The sequence below is a fragment of the Aspergillus lentulus genome, assembly GCF_001445615.1.
Source record: "Aspergillus lentulus DNA, contig: Alt08, strain: IFM 54703, whole genome shotgun sequence".
Taxonomy (NCBI): domain Eukaryota; kingdom Fungi; phylum Ascomycota; class Eurotiomycetes; order Eurotiales; family Aspergillaceae; genus Aspergillus; species Aspergillus lentulus.
In genome coordinates this window covers 4,496,354-4,510,964 of record NW_028322118.1, presented here as the reverse complement: position 1 = coordinate 4,510,964, position 14,611 = coordinate 4,496,354, and the positions used below count along the sequence as shown (strand labels likewise).

Below are 14,611 nucleotides of genomic sequence, written 5' to 3'. Positions count from 1 at the left end.
TCTGCTTACATTTATGTACCGTTTGGTATCTCTCGGTGTTGCGTGCATATCTTCAGTATGATTAATGTGGTACATGTGGTCATGAGCATAAGGAGCTTTTGTCATGTTAGAGGCGAATATGTTGAGGCATCTGCACTTACCTGGAATAATGCATTGAGTTTGACTCTCACTGCGCTTGGGGAGTCACGATCTCGACATCGTGTTTATTAGTAGGCTTCGAGCTCTGGAATCAAATCCATAAGCGAGTGGATAATCCTGTTACCTTGCGGGTCATGAGCCGGGCCCCGAGGAAGATAGTACCCATCCCATCCAGCATTCAAGGCAGCCTGATAGTCCTTGTCAAAGTCATCCCCAACATGGACACAAACCAAGTCATCACCCGACTCGCCCTCGTCCCCAAGCAAACGCCGAGCCTGCGTCCTCGCCACGTCGAAGATTACCCGACTCGGCTTCTCCTCTCCCGCCTCGTAGCTGGTAATCACCAGATCGACGTCATCCACTTGATCTATCGTAGACGCATTCTTGCTCCCAGACCCAGCCGCCGGATCCCTCTCCTCAAACCCAGGCAATCGCATACTCTCAACCCCCTGATCAGCCCGCACATCACCCACCGTCACCCCCAACGCCCTCAACACCGCCGGAACCCGATCATCCGAATTCGAAATCACACCCACAAGCACACGCTCGAACGGCCCAAGCCCCCGCCGCTGGCTCTTCACCGCCCTCACCACCGCAAGGAACGGGCCCACGTCGTCGAAAAGCGCATACCCCTCGCTACCCGCGAAGCGATCCAGAAGATGCGACACCAGGGCACCTGGCACGGTGCCTGTGTTGTCGACTGCGCTGCTGTTGCCGCCCTGTTCCGTTGACGTCAATGCCTGCGCGAAACTCCCTCGGATGACCTCCTCCCACCACTGCCGTGGCCCGCCATACCGACCGCGCAGGACATCCTCTCGGCCGTAGTTTGGTCGGGTCTGCGACTGTCTCTTGAAGGCTGATTTGAAGGCTGCTTTGAGGCGGTCGGGGGTGATGGTTGAGCGGGGGAGACCGAAGGCGTGCGCGGCCTCGGCGTATTGGTCTGGGACTGGGCGGCGGGGGTGAAAGACTGTGCCGAAGGCGTCGAGGGTTAGGAGGAGAGTTCGGGGTTTGCGATGGCTCATTTTTCTTTCTTTTTGGGGGCGGGGGGAAGGCTTAATGGATTGGGGGAGAGTGTTGTTGTTTGTGTTGGTGAAGGGTGGGATATAGTACAGATGACTAAGCACATAGTGGGCAACACTCTATATAGACAACGCGATAGCAGGGATCCCTAGTTATAGCAACAGGCACAGAGAAAAATTACTGGTTTATTCTATTGCATTCCCTCATATTAGCAACCAAGGTTGTCCTTGTTAGTCTACTGCTGATCGACCGGTATAAATCATGGTACGGAGTGTGATGTAGGGATGAGGCCTCCTCATTACCGCAAGAGGCAGCCGAGATGAGTTCAACAAGTTCAACAGGATTGGCAGCAGCAATCACTGCTGCGGCAGGGGCTGCTACTGCTGCTGCTATTGTATCAGCTGTTCATACGCTTCATATCGTACGACAGAAGCAAAAAAGACGTCGAAAGGAGGCCAGGAAAACACGGCGCCGTCGCACGCTGCTGACGCGTCGTCGCCGTATTTCCGCTCGTAGCGCTGGGAAGATGCCGCAATCTGAGAGTTCCACTTCCAACTAGCTCGTTTCTCCTTTAAAGGAGGGAGAGTCCTAGATTGATAAAATCGATTATTCGGTCATGATCGGGTCATGTTCTATGGGATTTTGTTTCGAGATGATGAATTACGCGGGCGTTCTGCTCCTGGCCAGTCTGGCAACAGCCTCGTCCACCGTCCCATTCCCTGACAACGCCAACCACATATTCAACGCAATTCATTCCTCAATGAGACAATGGGGCTCGTCTCTCCATCACAATGGGATGTCCTTCTTCCTCGCTTCTGTGCCTGCAGGCACCCAGCTGTACCACGGCACGCACCAGCGTGATCGAGTGAATGGGACCGAATGGCTTGCCTTTGAACCCGAACACGCGATGGTCTTTGCGACATTCGGACAGGGCCGGGGACCTCCCCCTGGCGGTCGCGACGGTCCTGGTTCTGATGGCCCACGCGGCTCTGCGTCCCAGAAGCTCCTGGGACTGATTGGCGAGACTGAAAGGGACCCCGATGCTGGAGGCTGGCTGCATACGTACGCGGCTGCCAAGGATCTGCGACTTGTGTATATCGACGGAATGTCAGCCGCCAAGACCTCGAACGGGACGCTCGACTCTCAGGATCGCATTCTGCTGCGGGATGCGCTGGATGACGGAGACGGCGACCCGATGCGCGACGAAAAGCGGCGCGCGGACACGATTTGCCGGATGGCGAGGGAGGAATGGGAGGATCGGATTGACGGGGTGATTCGTATGGAGGCTGGATTTGAGATTATCTTGTGTGATTTCGCTCGCGATTTGGACCTGCTGCATGTGGTGCGGGTGAAACTCGACGGTGGTCATGGCCCGGGGACTGAGCCTGGACACGAGCCTGGCCGGGGCAAAGAGAAGGGAAAGGGACCTGGAGGACGGGCTGGACAGAACGGGTGGGTGAAGGCTATTGCGGCCCGATACGATGGGATCGGGGGACGCAGGGTAGCGTTGAACTACAATCACTTTGTCACGGCCTACACCTACGGCTTGGACCTTTTCGCCTCAGCGGAGGGAGGCCTTAGTCGACCACGACTGCAACACCTGTCGTCTGCTGACCTGGATCCTATCCGCATGGATTTACACCGGTTGATCATGACTCATGACACAAACGAGTCTTCATTCGACTGGCAGGCCGTCACGGATATGGTGATTGAGCGGTATGCACACGAGCTGCGCTACCTGGCCTCTGGGGAGCTCCCGACCGCGGAGCAGCTGCACGCGGAGCTGGAGCTCATCCTTGGCCCATTTATCAACTACAGCGACCGGAACAGCACGCTCGAGGCAGATCGATGTAGCGCGCAGTTCCTGTCTGCGCGCAGTCCGGCCAAAGGTGTAGCCGCACAGGCTGTTCGGTCCGTTGCTCGGACGATCTGCTCGACTTTGCTGGAGGCTTGGAGTCAGACGGACTACGGACTAGCAGTGAAGCACATTAACGGTCTGATGAACTATTTGTCATGGACGACCTGGAAGGAATGCAGTGGATGCGGCGATCATGAGATCTGTGTTGTTCCGATCTGGCCGATGGGCACAGTGGAGGATTACGAGCATCCGCAGTGCCGCGATGCGAATCAACCATATGGGGAGGGTTCTAGATATTGGGGAGGCATCAGGCCTAGATAGATCACGTCTGATATAACCCTTAGTTCGTAAGTGATTACTTGGTTTTTGAGGCTATATACTTTACTCTATGACAATTGACATATAATAATGCTGGGTGTATAGATTCTACATGATAGATGGAATTCCCGAGCAAGGAATCAAATCATATCCGAGAGTCGGACTGGATTTCTACTTAGGATTCTATCTCCGAGAAAACTGCTGCTGTCAATCGGTTGAACGACGAATAAGAGAAAATTCGCCCCGTGGGGCATTTGCCGGCGTGGGGAAGAGGATAAGATTTCGTGCTTCCTGCACTGACTACCGACTGCATCAGAATCAGACAACGAATAAGAGTCAGCCAGAAACGGTATTTAGCAGGGAATCACCAATTGCCACGGAGTATTCTGGCAGAGAGATCCATAATAACCAGACTTAAAGCCTGTGGGACGTGGGACTGTGGGAGTTCTTCTCCACGGAAAAGGATTCAACCGGCCTATCATCATCATCAATGCCAAAGTCAAGCTATGGCTGGGCCTGAACACGAGGTCTTTATTTAAGATATCAGACTCGCTCGAGATGTCTCTATCGCAGCAAAGTATTCGATTTATCATCTGAGCGTCTCTTCACCTAATCCGCACATCAATCATGGCGCAGACACCTCAGGATCTCAAGATCGCTATCATCGGCGCAGGTATTTAACCCGCATCTGAGCAAGATTTCCCCAGACTTGGCGCTAACGACGACAGGTATGGGCGGATTGACCTGCGCGCTGGCGCTGGCCAAAGAAGGATTCAAGCACATCGACGTCTTCGAGTACGCAGCCGACCTGGGTTTCGTTGGAGCAGGCATCCAACTGGCCCCCAACATGGCGCGCGTGCTGGACCGTTTGGGCGTGTGGAAGGAGATCGAGGCCGAGGCTGTAGAGATCAAGGACACCAGTGTGCGGGGTATGTTGTAGTTTCATATTGCATGCTCTGCTAGTGCTTACTGACCCGGACAGTTGGCGCTACTGATTCGGAGCTCGCGCACGTTCAACTCGGCTACATCCGCGAAACATATGGATACCCACACATGGTCGGCCACCGGCACTCGCTAGCTAACGGCCTGTATAACGGCTGTCGGCGCTACCCCGACCAGATCAAGTTCCACTTCTCCACAGCCGCCGAGAACGTCTCCTCGTTCGGCCCGCGTGCAACCTTTACAGCCGTCCCCCGCGACGGTAGCGCGCCCTACCAAGTCGAGGCAGACGTCCTCCTCGCCGCCGACGGCATCAAGTCCAAGACGCGCGTCGCAATGCTCGAGAAGCTCGGCATCACCGCCGCCGTCAAGGACACACACCAGGCCGCATACCGCATCATGATCCACAAGGATCAATGCAAGGACGACCCAGAGCTGCAGGCACTCATCAACAGCAACCGGGTCACGCGCTGGATCGGCGAGCGCCGGCACATCATTGCCTACCCAGTCTCCAACAACACCATCTACAACCTCTCCACCACCCAGCCCGACACTAACTTCGCCGCCGCCACCAACGCAGCCTACACCACCAAGGGCTCCAAGTCCGCCATGCTGCGCGTCTTCGCAGACTTCTGCCCCCTGGTCCAGCGCATGCTCAACTACGTCCCCGAAGGCGAAGTCTGCGAGTGGAAGCTGCGCGTCCACGAGCCCCTCCCCACCTGGGTCCACGAACAGACCGCCCTCGTAGGCGACGCATGCCACCCCACCCTCCCGCATCTGGCGCAGGGCGCCGCGCAGGCTATCGAGGACGGCGCGACCATCGCCATTGCCCTGCGCCGCATGCCGGACGCCTCGCCGGAGAGCATCACCAAGGCCTTGAAGGTGTATGAGAGTGTGCGCAAGGACCGCGCGTACGCGCTCGTCGAGCTGGCGGCTGCGTCAGGGAGGGCGCTACATCTGGGTGAGGGCGCAGCCAAGGAAGAGCGCGACAAGCAGTTTGCGGCGCTGAGGCAGGGGAAGGGGCCCGTGCCGGATAAGTGGGCGGACGCGGATGTGCAGCGGGAGATTTACGGGTTTGATTGTCAGAGGGTGACGGAGGAGAGGTTTGATCAGTATTTTGCGTAAGCATATTCTCGTTTTTTCTTTTCTTTTTTTTTTTTTCCTCCTGCAGAGTTGATTGTATATGTGTATGTATATAGTTGCTGATGGGATAGACTGTAGACATCACTCTCGCGACGCTAAACTGGCATGAATATGATGATGATATGATCAATCTAGATTTACTGCATATATCTATATCCAATCTTCTATCCTATCTACTCAGCCTCAGTCCAGGATTGAGCTAATCCCTTATCTTGGTTCGCTGCGTGGCTGGAACTGGCTGGCCAATTCGTGCCCTAATCGGGAAGAATTCAGGCTATCCATCCATCGGCCCTCGGCCGTCGGCTGTCGTGTCGGCCACGCCAGAGTCTATCATTCACCGTATATCCGTGAGCCCTCGCACGCAACATGGACTAATATCCTCGCGATATTTAATATAGCCGATTATACAAAGGAATCCTTACCCATGAACTTATCATATAGGTATCACTACACCGTCATTCCTGGGGTCCCTGGAAACAGCAGCGTAGTCGCGAGAACGATCTATATAAAGCTCAATTTCACACCACAACGACCTATATCCACCGCATATCCAAATAAACTCTCTAAGGCATCTATGCAAGCACGTCCTAAGTGTCCCGACTCACTCGGTGCTGCGCTTCCTAAAGCAAAAGGAAAGATGTAAAGGTGACTATCTCACTTCATTAACCGTTGGTATAGGACACCTCCTACGGGGAAAGTACGGAGTTTCACTGGGTGTTCTCGTGGACGAGACGAGATGCTATGCGGAGGCAGCCGCTGATATCATCAGGATATGTTATGTGGGTTTATTTCATTTTTTCTAATCCAACGGGATGTCTGCGTGCTATTGAACTTCATAATCGATCCAACTCCAATGTATGCTGCCTGGCTCAACATAACATCACAGACGCAAATAAACAGAAAAGCAGCACCGTGGATAGGCCGTTAACACATCGCGCATCACGCATTTGAATAAGCAAAAGATAGATAGCACACCATGGTGTATGCCGCAAGCATGTAGAAACGCTTGTAGGTCTTGCGGTCGTAAGCGGCTTCCCCCCAGCTGAATGCGCACCGAAGGCCCGAAAGAAACGCAAAGATGGCATGCAGTATTGCTGTAATGATGGCGCCGCTGTATATCCAAGGCTTGTTGAGAAACTCCTTGTCTTGACCGTCCCAATAGAGCTTGCCAGTAATAACCAAAGGCGCTATTCCAGTCCCCACAACCAAAAAAGCAGTTGCCCAGCGTAGAGCTCCATGCCACCTGGGGCCAACAATGACTGGCAACGTCTGGCGGTTCATCTTCTTATCTCCCTCGCTATCATGGAATTCTTGCATATGGACGGTGAGCATGACCCAGGCCGAGAGGACGAGGTAAAAGTCGATCGGCGGCAGAGGAAAGGACGGAACTTCGCTGTAGATAATCTCGTCGATCAGCCGGAACATGTTGTAGACCCCGACAGAGGCGAAGGCGTTGCGGAGCATAAAGTGGTTAATCATTGGCCAGACATAACAGAAGCACGTCCAGAGCTGGTACCAGATAAAGAGGCAGCCAGCCTGGGAACCGGCGAGGTAATATGCCAGGAGCGGACAGACAACCCAGCTGATTGCCCAACGCTTGCGACCACCGGCGACTGTGAGCAGACCAGAGGGAATAGGACGTTGAGGTTTGTTTATTTTGTCCTCCTCAACGGAGGTGACTTGGTTGACAATCTCGAAGACATAGAGATGGCAGATGAAGAGGAAGACGGTCTTTAGGAAAACGGACAAGAGCTGTAGCCAGGGGGTGCTGTCAAGTAGACTAGGAGTAGGCAGGAAGCGAGCCAGCATGCCAACGATAGGCAGAACAAGTCCCTCACGGGCGTTGGCATAAAGGAGCCGCCAGGTAACCAACAGCTCCTGGTGAACTCCTGTGACAGGGTGTTTTTCCTGCATTCGGATGCGACTTGCTCTGTGATCTTCTGTAGAATTGGAGCACTGGGAAAGAGAACATAGTAAGTGTAAATGCATTTTTGCTGAATGGTGCAAATATAAAGAGCCACGGGACTATCAAATCCGAGATGGCCTGTGGTTACTATAACGAGGAGTACCGATATATAGGTTGACTATGGTGGATATCACGCTGGCAGTGAATGGTGCGAAACCCATGGCGACCTTGATATAAGGTCAGCCCTGGCCAGTTCTACTCCGACCGAGAAACCCGAATGAAGTAACCAGGCCTCTCTGTATCCTGCCATATCAAAATCATGTGGTCCATCTATATCCAAACATCATTATCTGCATGACAGAAATGGTCCGTTTTGGGTATTTTTGACGTGTAGGGGGTAGGCCAGCTGGAGAACGATTGGATACCAGCTTAACAGTCGGGCTGTTTCTGGACAGTGGATCATTGGCACTGCAGAACAAAACAGCCAGCAATTCAATTCTATCCCTTTTTTGCCCATTGAAATCTTAGAAACCAGCATGCTCCTGCAATAATGTATGTCTGCAACGGGATAGTGGTGGGGTTGCCGTTCTGCAGTTCTGTGGTCTGCACGAGGAGCAATTTGGAAACCGTCAAAGTTCGGCCGTACTTTAGCCTGCCGCTAGGCGTCGTTGACACGCTTAGGTGCAGCTGGTGGTGTCCTGCGTAACCCGGCCTGCAGAAACTGAATCCTCTGCCTTGGAACTGGGTCAGAAAAGGGTTGCCTTGATGCATATCCGACCACACATGTCCGCTATTATTCAGTTCTTGATGCATCGGTGTTCATTCTAGACCTTCAACCGATAGGTTCGATGAACCATAGCTTAGCAAATATAGTTGGTCTGACCAACGATTTGCAAGCATCAATCTACGTTCACAGAACATGCTTTCGCAGTGTGTGGCTAAAGGATTCGAACCAAACCCACGGGAAGGGATCGAGGCGTTGCGTTGCGCTGACAAGTCATCCAACCCCATCTGTCGAAGATCTTAAGCTGATTATGGCAAGTAACAGTCGTGGCCAGTAATGACTGGCTATTAATATGGATGGAAAGTATCAACGTGAGATCCAAGCACAAATGGGGCTAAGGAGGGCTTACCCAAAAGAGCAACACCTCCACCATGACTGATCAGTTGTCTGCAATATGACACCCTCCATAACCGGCCCCTTGGCACCGGGATTTGGACTTTCCGAATATTCTGGAGGCTAGGAGACTACTAAGTCTCTAAGAGAAGGAGACACCGACATAGTAGCCTCGCAAAGGTACCTTATCAGCACGTTCTGCAGAGCACTTCCATCTGCACGTAACATGAACGGGGTTAACCCCCTTATATTCATGCAGCAGAGAATGGCTTTATTCAGGGAATAACGCAGCAACAATTCTCGTTTTGACGCACTGAATTCAAGTGCATTCAGTTGTTTGTTGATTTGACGTCATGTCGAGTCCCCTCTTCTGAAGGCCCACTCTGTACTTTAGTACCACCAGCGATGGCATGGGTCTACAGACCCCGGACGAACTCCGGACGATTTGAATGCGTCTCTTGAATCATTTCTCTCCTCATCCAACTTATGCGGACTATATCCAATAGACCAGGTTCGACTTTCGAGTCTTGTTAACCCTCCTAAGCATCCGAAAGAAGGGACCCGATGCTTCCAATATTTCGGGTCGTGCCATACTCGCAGCTCATCTTCGCACGGTCTGCTTGCTAGCCCCGCTGCAAATCCTCCAATGAGACACTGCACAGAATCTGATAACAGTGCTGGTGCTGCATGATTTGTCTGCGCTGGTTGCAAAAGCTTATAGGTGAATCTAGAAAGCTGGATGTGTACTAGTAGAATAAGGGCTGGGAAAAGCCTGATAATCCAGCGGACATTCAATGGTATCAGGGCGGCCGTAACGAGAGCGTCGTCATATCGTGGGTCACACTAATGCGGACTCCTATATCGATTGAGGAGTTAGTAGGCGTCCAAGTTGTGAGAAGCCAAAAGAGGAACTTGCGCAAAGTATGACCTTCAAAGTTACAACTTTGCGAGACGAGTCAACGGTCAACACGGCTCAAGGGTCATACATGCCTTTCGAGAAAAGCAAAGTCTGAATTGTGTGCAATAAGACAGGACGCTGAATGCCTGCCGCCTGCGGATTCGGTCCGAACGACTCTCTCTCCCCGCAGCGTAAGTTTGTCAGGGCACGAAGCCATGAAACCTTCTGGCACAAAAGCTGAGCTATATTCTGACGAATAATCTCGAGTACTAGATGTCTGATTCGCGGTGGGTATTCCGGATGCCGAATGCTGAGACACTGTGATGAAGGGGTGCCAAGGAGGAATTGACAGTAGAGTTGGAAACATATTCAGACGATCAGGCAGCAGCGTAGCTATCTGCCTGTTCACACCATGCTTTTTCTTTGTTTTGCTCGAGCTCCTCTGATGCCGAGTTCCATGTCATTATCGCCGCCTCGTGGGAGGTGGAGAGTTTGTGATATACTTCGATTTATATCTGCTGACTCTGTCATTCCCTGTCCAGTCATAGACGTAGTTGTCTTCAGACAAACAAGTCGATGGAGACTCCGCCTTGAGTGGTACTATTTTCTGTAAACGCTCGAGAGATGCGAAAGTTTAGTATAGCAGAACCAGTATCTTGGGAAAAGGACATTGAAGTTGGTGCCTCAGGTGTCATGTATGCCTGAAGCCTTATCGGTATCGGCCGTTGCGCATCACCGAATGAGATCATCTCGGCGTGATGCATCACAAATCGTTCAATAACATATCGCAATTTCCGAGAATCTTTGAAGCTACTTTGTAGCTCGTACATTCGTTTAGATGCCCGTAGGAGTAAGATGATTCGATATGCCTCATTGAGGGTCGCTTCAGCTAACGGTTCCTTAGACGCCTTCTCCGTTCCGCTTCCCACCGCGTCCGGGTTCATCTGCTGGACCTAGTGCTGCATCTCAATTTGCATCCACTCCTCGCTTCTTGTTATCTCAGAATCCGACTGACCCGAAAAAAGCAAAACTAAACGATGAGATCAACACTAGTGATACGGAGGAGCCACCACGATCAACTCCTCTCTCCACGGCGCGTGTGGCGCCGCAGCAAAGAGGACGAGAATTAATTGAGGACTTGGAAGATGATGCGACTCATATCTTCAACTCCGGGCTGAGGAAGGCCGTTGATGATATATCTGATAGCGAGACGAACCACACATCTCCGCCGGAGGGTGCCGGCGATGTTGATGCCGCATTCGATGCGCTTTTCGGGCCGACTACAGTGGATCGCAGGAAGAGACGCCGTATATCCCTGGATGAAGAACTATCAATGACTCAACCTGCAAGGCACAACGCAGACATGATTCTGACTTCTTCGCCGGAGACCTCAGCGCTCATGGCAGATCTGCCTTCGTCGCCAATCCCCTTCCGTACTCCAAAGAAGAATACTCCGACAGCAGCTTCGCGGAGGACTGTAGCTGCTGCACAGCAAACGCCTAGGCCTGCGACTCCGGCAAGTACAGCACCATTCCGCGACCATCCTCGCTTCAAGGTGTTTCAACCGTCATTGAGCAGTCAGTCGCAATTCACCCCAAGACTGACGGCACCATCTTCGTCACAATTACCGACTCCTGGGCCCCAAAGACAGAAGCCAGCCTTTGTCCTGCCTCGCTCTCCGTCTCCTTCACGGATGGACGTTGATTCAATGATTCCGACCCCATTCTCCCCTTCTTCTCATGCTCTTCGTCGGCGAGGCCGGCCCCGATCCAGTACTGCAAACTACTTACCAGGCGGCATGGCGTCGGACGTCCGTAGCTGGATCCTGGAAACCGGAGCCAAAAGCGAGCAGATACAGAAGAGTCTAAATGATTATTCTAGGGAGCACCAGACCCAAGGGCCGCCTGATATAAGCCAATATTTTCTTGTTCTTCGCATCCTTCACGTTCGTCAGTCTGCGCTGAGCAGCTCTGGCCCAGTGGCTTATATACATGGCGTACAAGTCACTCCTCCCGATGAGTCAGAAAACCCAGTCTCGCAGTCGAGGAAAGTCCTCCTTCTTGGTCCGCCCAGGCGAGCTAGCTTGCAGTCCTCCCGTGCAAGGACTCAAATTCCTGAGCTTCGCGCCGGTCATCTGGTCGGAGTGTTTCGGAGTCTGGTGTGGGAGGTTGCGTTGGAGCAGGCGCATCTAGATAGCAATGTGCCGAGGGAAGAAACGGAAGAGAACGAGGAGCTTGTGAGCAGTTGTGGGTGCGATACAAACACTGAGAATCATGAGACATGGCTCGTCGGGATGGAATGGGAACTAATCGACCAGGGTTGAGATGGTGGCATGTATACTTTGCTTTACTTGTCTTCATGATACCCTTGGTTACTATCGGCCAAATCCAATTCTTTGCGCAAATGGCCAATTCTATGATCAGTTTTTGGTCATAATAGACTCATGCAATGCTTTTCTTTATCCCACCGGACACCATGCGCCAAAGTAGGCCAAGAATCCTGACAGAGAATAGGTTATATACAACGGAGAGGGTCTCGTGTCGCACGCAATCACCCAAGACTGACGTCTTCATTCGCCACAACCTTCAAGGCATCCAAAGCGACCCTGCATCCCCACCGAACCAGCTTCTGCTCTCTCTCAGACTCCACAATATCTGTTTTCGAGACCACCTTTCGTATGAAATAGATCAATCCCTTTACGATTTGCGGCGTGTCCCGCGTGCGCAGGAAGATCTCCATCAGGGGCTTCTCATTCCTCTCGGCTTCCTCATCCTGCTCCGCCTTCTTATCCTTCTTCTTCCCCCGTTTGGATTTCTGAGACTGCTGAATGATAGTGATGATGAGGATCTCAAGGAAGGCCTTTGTCTTGGGCTGGAGGTAGGCGAAGTTGAGCGTTTTCAGCACGCTCAGCGTCAGTGCGCCGTCGGCAATGAGACTGGCGTACATCTTGGCTAGGTTCACGGCGGATTTCATCGAGAGCTGGTTGCGCTCGTCGCTGTCGTCGCCGAACCCAGCATCTTCATCATCGCCTTCCATATCGTCTGATTCGCCCATTCGCTTGAAGCCGTTCCACAGGGTATACATGAATGAGACCTTCATGCGGCGGCCCATTTCACCGCAGAGCCGCCGTGCGATCAGCGTGTAGTACGGGTTGTATGCCTCCTCTTCCATGGCGCAGTGAGTGAGGACGCGGGGAATTTCGAATTCCTGTGCGCGTTTCAGTCGGAGTTTCATCAGTCGGACGTGTGCATCTTGATAGTCTGTTGCGGACATGATGGCGACAAAGATGGAGCGGCGGATATCCGTGTTCATGCGGTGTGCTTTTGCGATGCTAGCCAGGTCGGGCTCGCCCTCGCTGTCTTCTTCCTGGACAGCAGCATTGTTGTCCTGCGGCAGATTGGCTAGCTCCTGACGAGCGGACACAAGAGGATCTTCCTTCCAGCTTGCACCGACAAGCCACCACTTGCCCTTCTTCGAGGCATTGTGGATGTCCTCTCGTGAGATACTGATGGGCTCTGAGGCGCGGAGGACTCGGGAGTTGTTCAGAGAGCCTAGGATCTTTCGCATCTTGGTAATATGTTCCGAGGTGATACTTGAGCCAGGGGCCGATTTCAGACGGTTGTTCTTGAGATCGGTGATGGTGTCGATCATGAATTTTGTCCGGACTGACAGCGACTCTTCGCCGACCTTTGCTACAGCAGGTTGGATCAGGAGGACGATGTCTTTCAAGGAGGAGGGGTCATCTTGTCGGAGTTGTGGCCCGGAATCTAATTCCCTTAGTAATATATTCTTAGATAAAGGAGATTTGATAACGTACTTCTGATAATTTTGAGTAGTAACTCCGTGCTCTCCTCGTTGATCTCTTGCAGGAACAGCCGGATATAGTCGAACACCAAGGTGCTTCCGACGACGTGAAAGTTATAAAGTTGTGAGAGTAAAGAGATTAAGTTGATCATTTCCTTTCCATGGAACTTGCCACGCTCGTCCCCAGCGGCATCGAAAGTCTCAACCAGCTTCTGAACAAGCTCGGCTCCAAAGTCGGGCCCAATAACTTTATAGAGCGCAGCGATGAAACCCGCATGGAGGATGATGAATGTATCCTGCAGGGCGGATCCTTCGCATACAAGTCCGAATAGTAGCGTCAAAAGTGTTGAAGTCACGTTTTGTCGAGGGTATTCGCGATAGAGCTTCTCGAATTCGCCAAGGATAGAGATAAGATTCGCTTCCGACAGCTTGTTCAAATGTCCTTGAGCCTGACGCCTCAGTCTCGTAAGTGACTCGGATTCAGACGAAGAGGTTGCTCGCAGTGACGGAGGGATATATTTGCCGGGTTTGTTCTCGGTAGACGGAGCGACAGGCGCAACGTATGGATTCTCTCGTTTCTTCGCGGCAGGCTTCTCTTCCTCCTCATCTTCATTTTCGTCTTCATCCATATCGTCAAAGTCATCTTCATCGTCGTCAAAATCTCCAAGCTCCTCATCACTTCCAAGCTCGCTGTCGTCCTCCTCCGAATCGTCCTCTGGCGTAAGACCTTGCGCCTTCCTTCTCTTGTTCTTCAGCCATTCGTCGGCCTCTCGTTTGCGCTTTCGACTCTCGTCTTCGGACCCATCGCCCAAGTCCCCCAGTAGGTCGAGCAGTCCGTCCTCTTCGAATGACTTTGGCAGCTTCTTCCCCTTCTTCAACCCCAGCTTTTTCTCCAACGCCGCAATTTCAGCAGCATCCGCGTCAAGCTTGTCTTTCACGGCCTGAGAGACCTTGCGGGGCTTTACGCTCGGGGTATCTGCGGCATCCTCCGACTCGGACTCTTCGTCTTCCTTCTGGTTCTTCTTAAGTATCGATTTGGGCTTCGGTTCGGGTTTCGCAGATTTTGACTTTGGCGGGGGTACATCTTCGTCTAAATCTGAATCGAGATCTGAGTCATTCCCAAAATCTGCAAGATCCTCGTCGTCATCATCGTCCTCGGCCTCATACTGTCGAGCTTTCGATTTCGGAGGAGGTCCACGTTTCTTCTCTGTCCGTTCTGTTTGACGTCGGTCTTTTCGCGATCCAGGTCCGTTCCGTTTATGTTTCTTTTCGCCGTAGTGATCTTTGATTCCCAGTTCGGCGCGAAGCGTCCGGGGTAAAGACGTAGTATTATGTTTTGGCCTGGGCCGCCTCATCTCCGCGACAAATATAGTAATTTGATTATGGTTCGCTGTCGCAAAATAGATGTCCGCTGGTAATTTTTATGCCGTCGCAAAAAAAAAAAAGCTGCGGAGCGGAGGCGGAATTCAC

General features: G+C 52.4%; 6 protein-coding genes across 6 annotated transcripts; 3 read left to right on the top strand and 3 right to left on the bottom strand.

The window, feature by feature from the left end:
* Positions 1–206: 206 nt before the first annotated feature.
* ALT_4658 (uncharacterized protein) lies at positions 207–1,160 on the bottom strand (the record flags this gene model as incomplete). Its single annotated transcript, XM_033556769.2, has 1 exon — positions 207–1,160. The coding sequence occupies one exon, from the start codon at positions 1,158–1,160 to the stop codon at positions 207–209; it is 954 nt and encodes a 317-aa protein (XP_033412660.2).
* A 614-nt stretch (positions 1,161–1,774) lies between these two features.
* Positions 1,775–3,337, top strand: ALT_4657 (uncharacterized protein YPL277C; the record flags this gene model as incomplete). Its single annotated transcript, XM_033556768.2, has 1 exon — positions 1,775–3,337. The coding sequence occupies one exon, from the start codon at positions 1,775–1,777 to the stop codon at positions 3,335–3,337; it is 1,563 nt and encodes a 520-aa protein (XP_033412659.2).
* Positions 3,338–3,961: 624 nt separating this feature from the next.
* Positions 3,962–5,398, top strand: ALT_4656 (putative monooxygenase; the record flags this gene model as incomplete). The annotated part of the gene is made up of 3 exons (XM_033556767.2): positions 3,962–4,007; positions 4,063–4,263; positions 4,317–5,398. 3 exons carry the CDS (start codon positions 3,962–3,964, stop codon positions 5,396–5,398), a joined length of 1,329 nt encoding a protein of 442 aa, XP_033412658.1.
* Positions 5,399–6,355: 957 nt separating this feature from the next.
* Positions 6,356–7,330, bottom strand: ALT_4655 (UbiA family prenyltransferase; the record flags this gene model as incomplete). The annotated part of the gene is made up of 1 exon (XM_033556766.2): positions 6,356–7,330. One exon carries the CDS (start codon positions 7,328–7,330, stop codon positions 6,356–6,358), a length of 975 nt encoding a protein of 324 aa, XP_033412657.2.
* A 2,845-nt stretch (positions 7,331–10,175) lies between these two features.
* On the top strand, positions 10,176–11,660 carry ALT_4654 (uncharacterized protein; the record flags this gene model as incomplete). Its single annotated transcript, XM_033556765.2, has 2 exons — positions 10,176–10,187; positions 10,242–11,660. 2 exons carry the CDS (start codon positions 10,176–10,178, stop codon positions 11,658–11,660), a joined length of 1,431 nt encoding a protein of 476 aa, XP_033412656.2.
* A 227-nt stretch (positions 11,661–11,887) lies between these two features.
* ALT_4653 (MIF4G domain-containing protein) lies at positions 11,888–14,496 on the bottom strand (the record flags this gene model as incomplete). Its single annotated transcript, XM_033556764.2, has 2 exons — positions 11,888–13,104; positions 13,155–14,496. The coding sequence occupies 2 exons, from the start codon at positions 14,494–14,496 to the stop codon at positions 11,888–11,890; spliced, it is 2,559 nt and encodes an 852-aa protein (XP_033412655.2).
* Between the last annotated feature and the right edge of the window lie 115 nt (positions 14,497–14,611).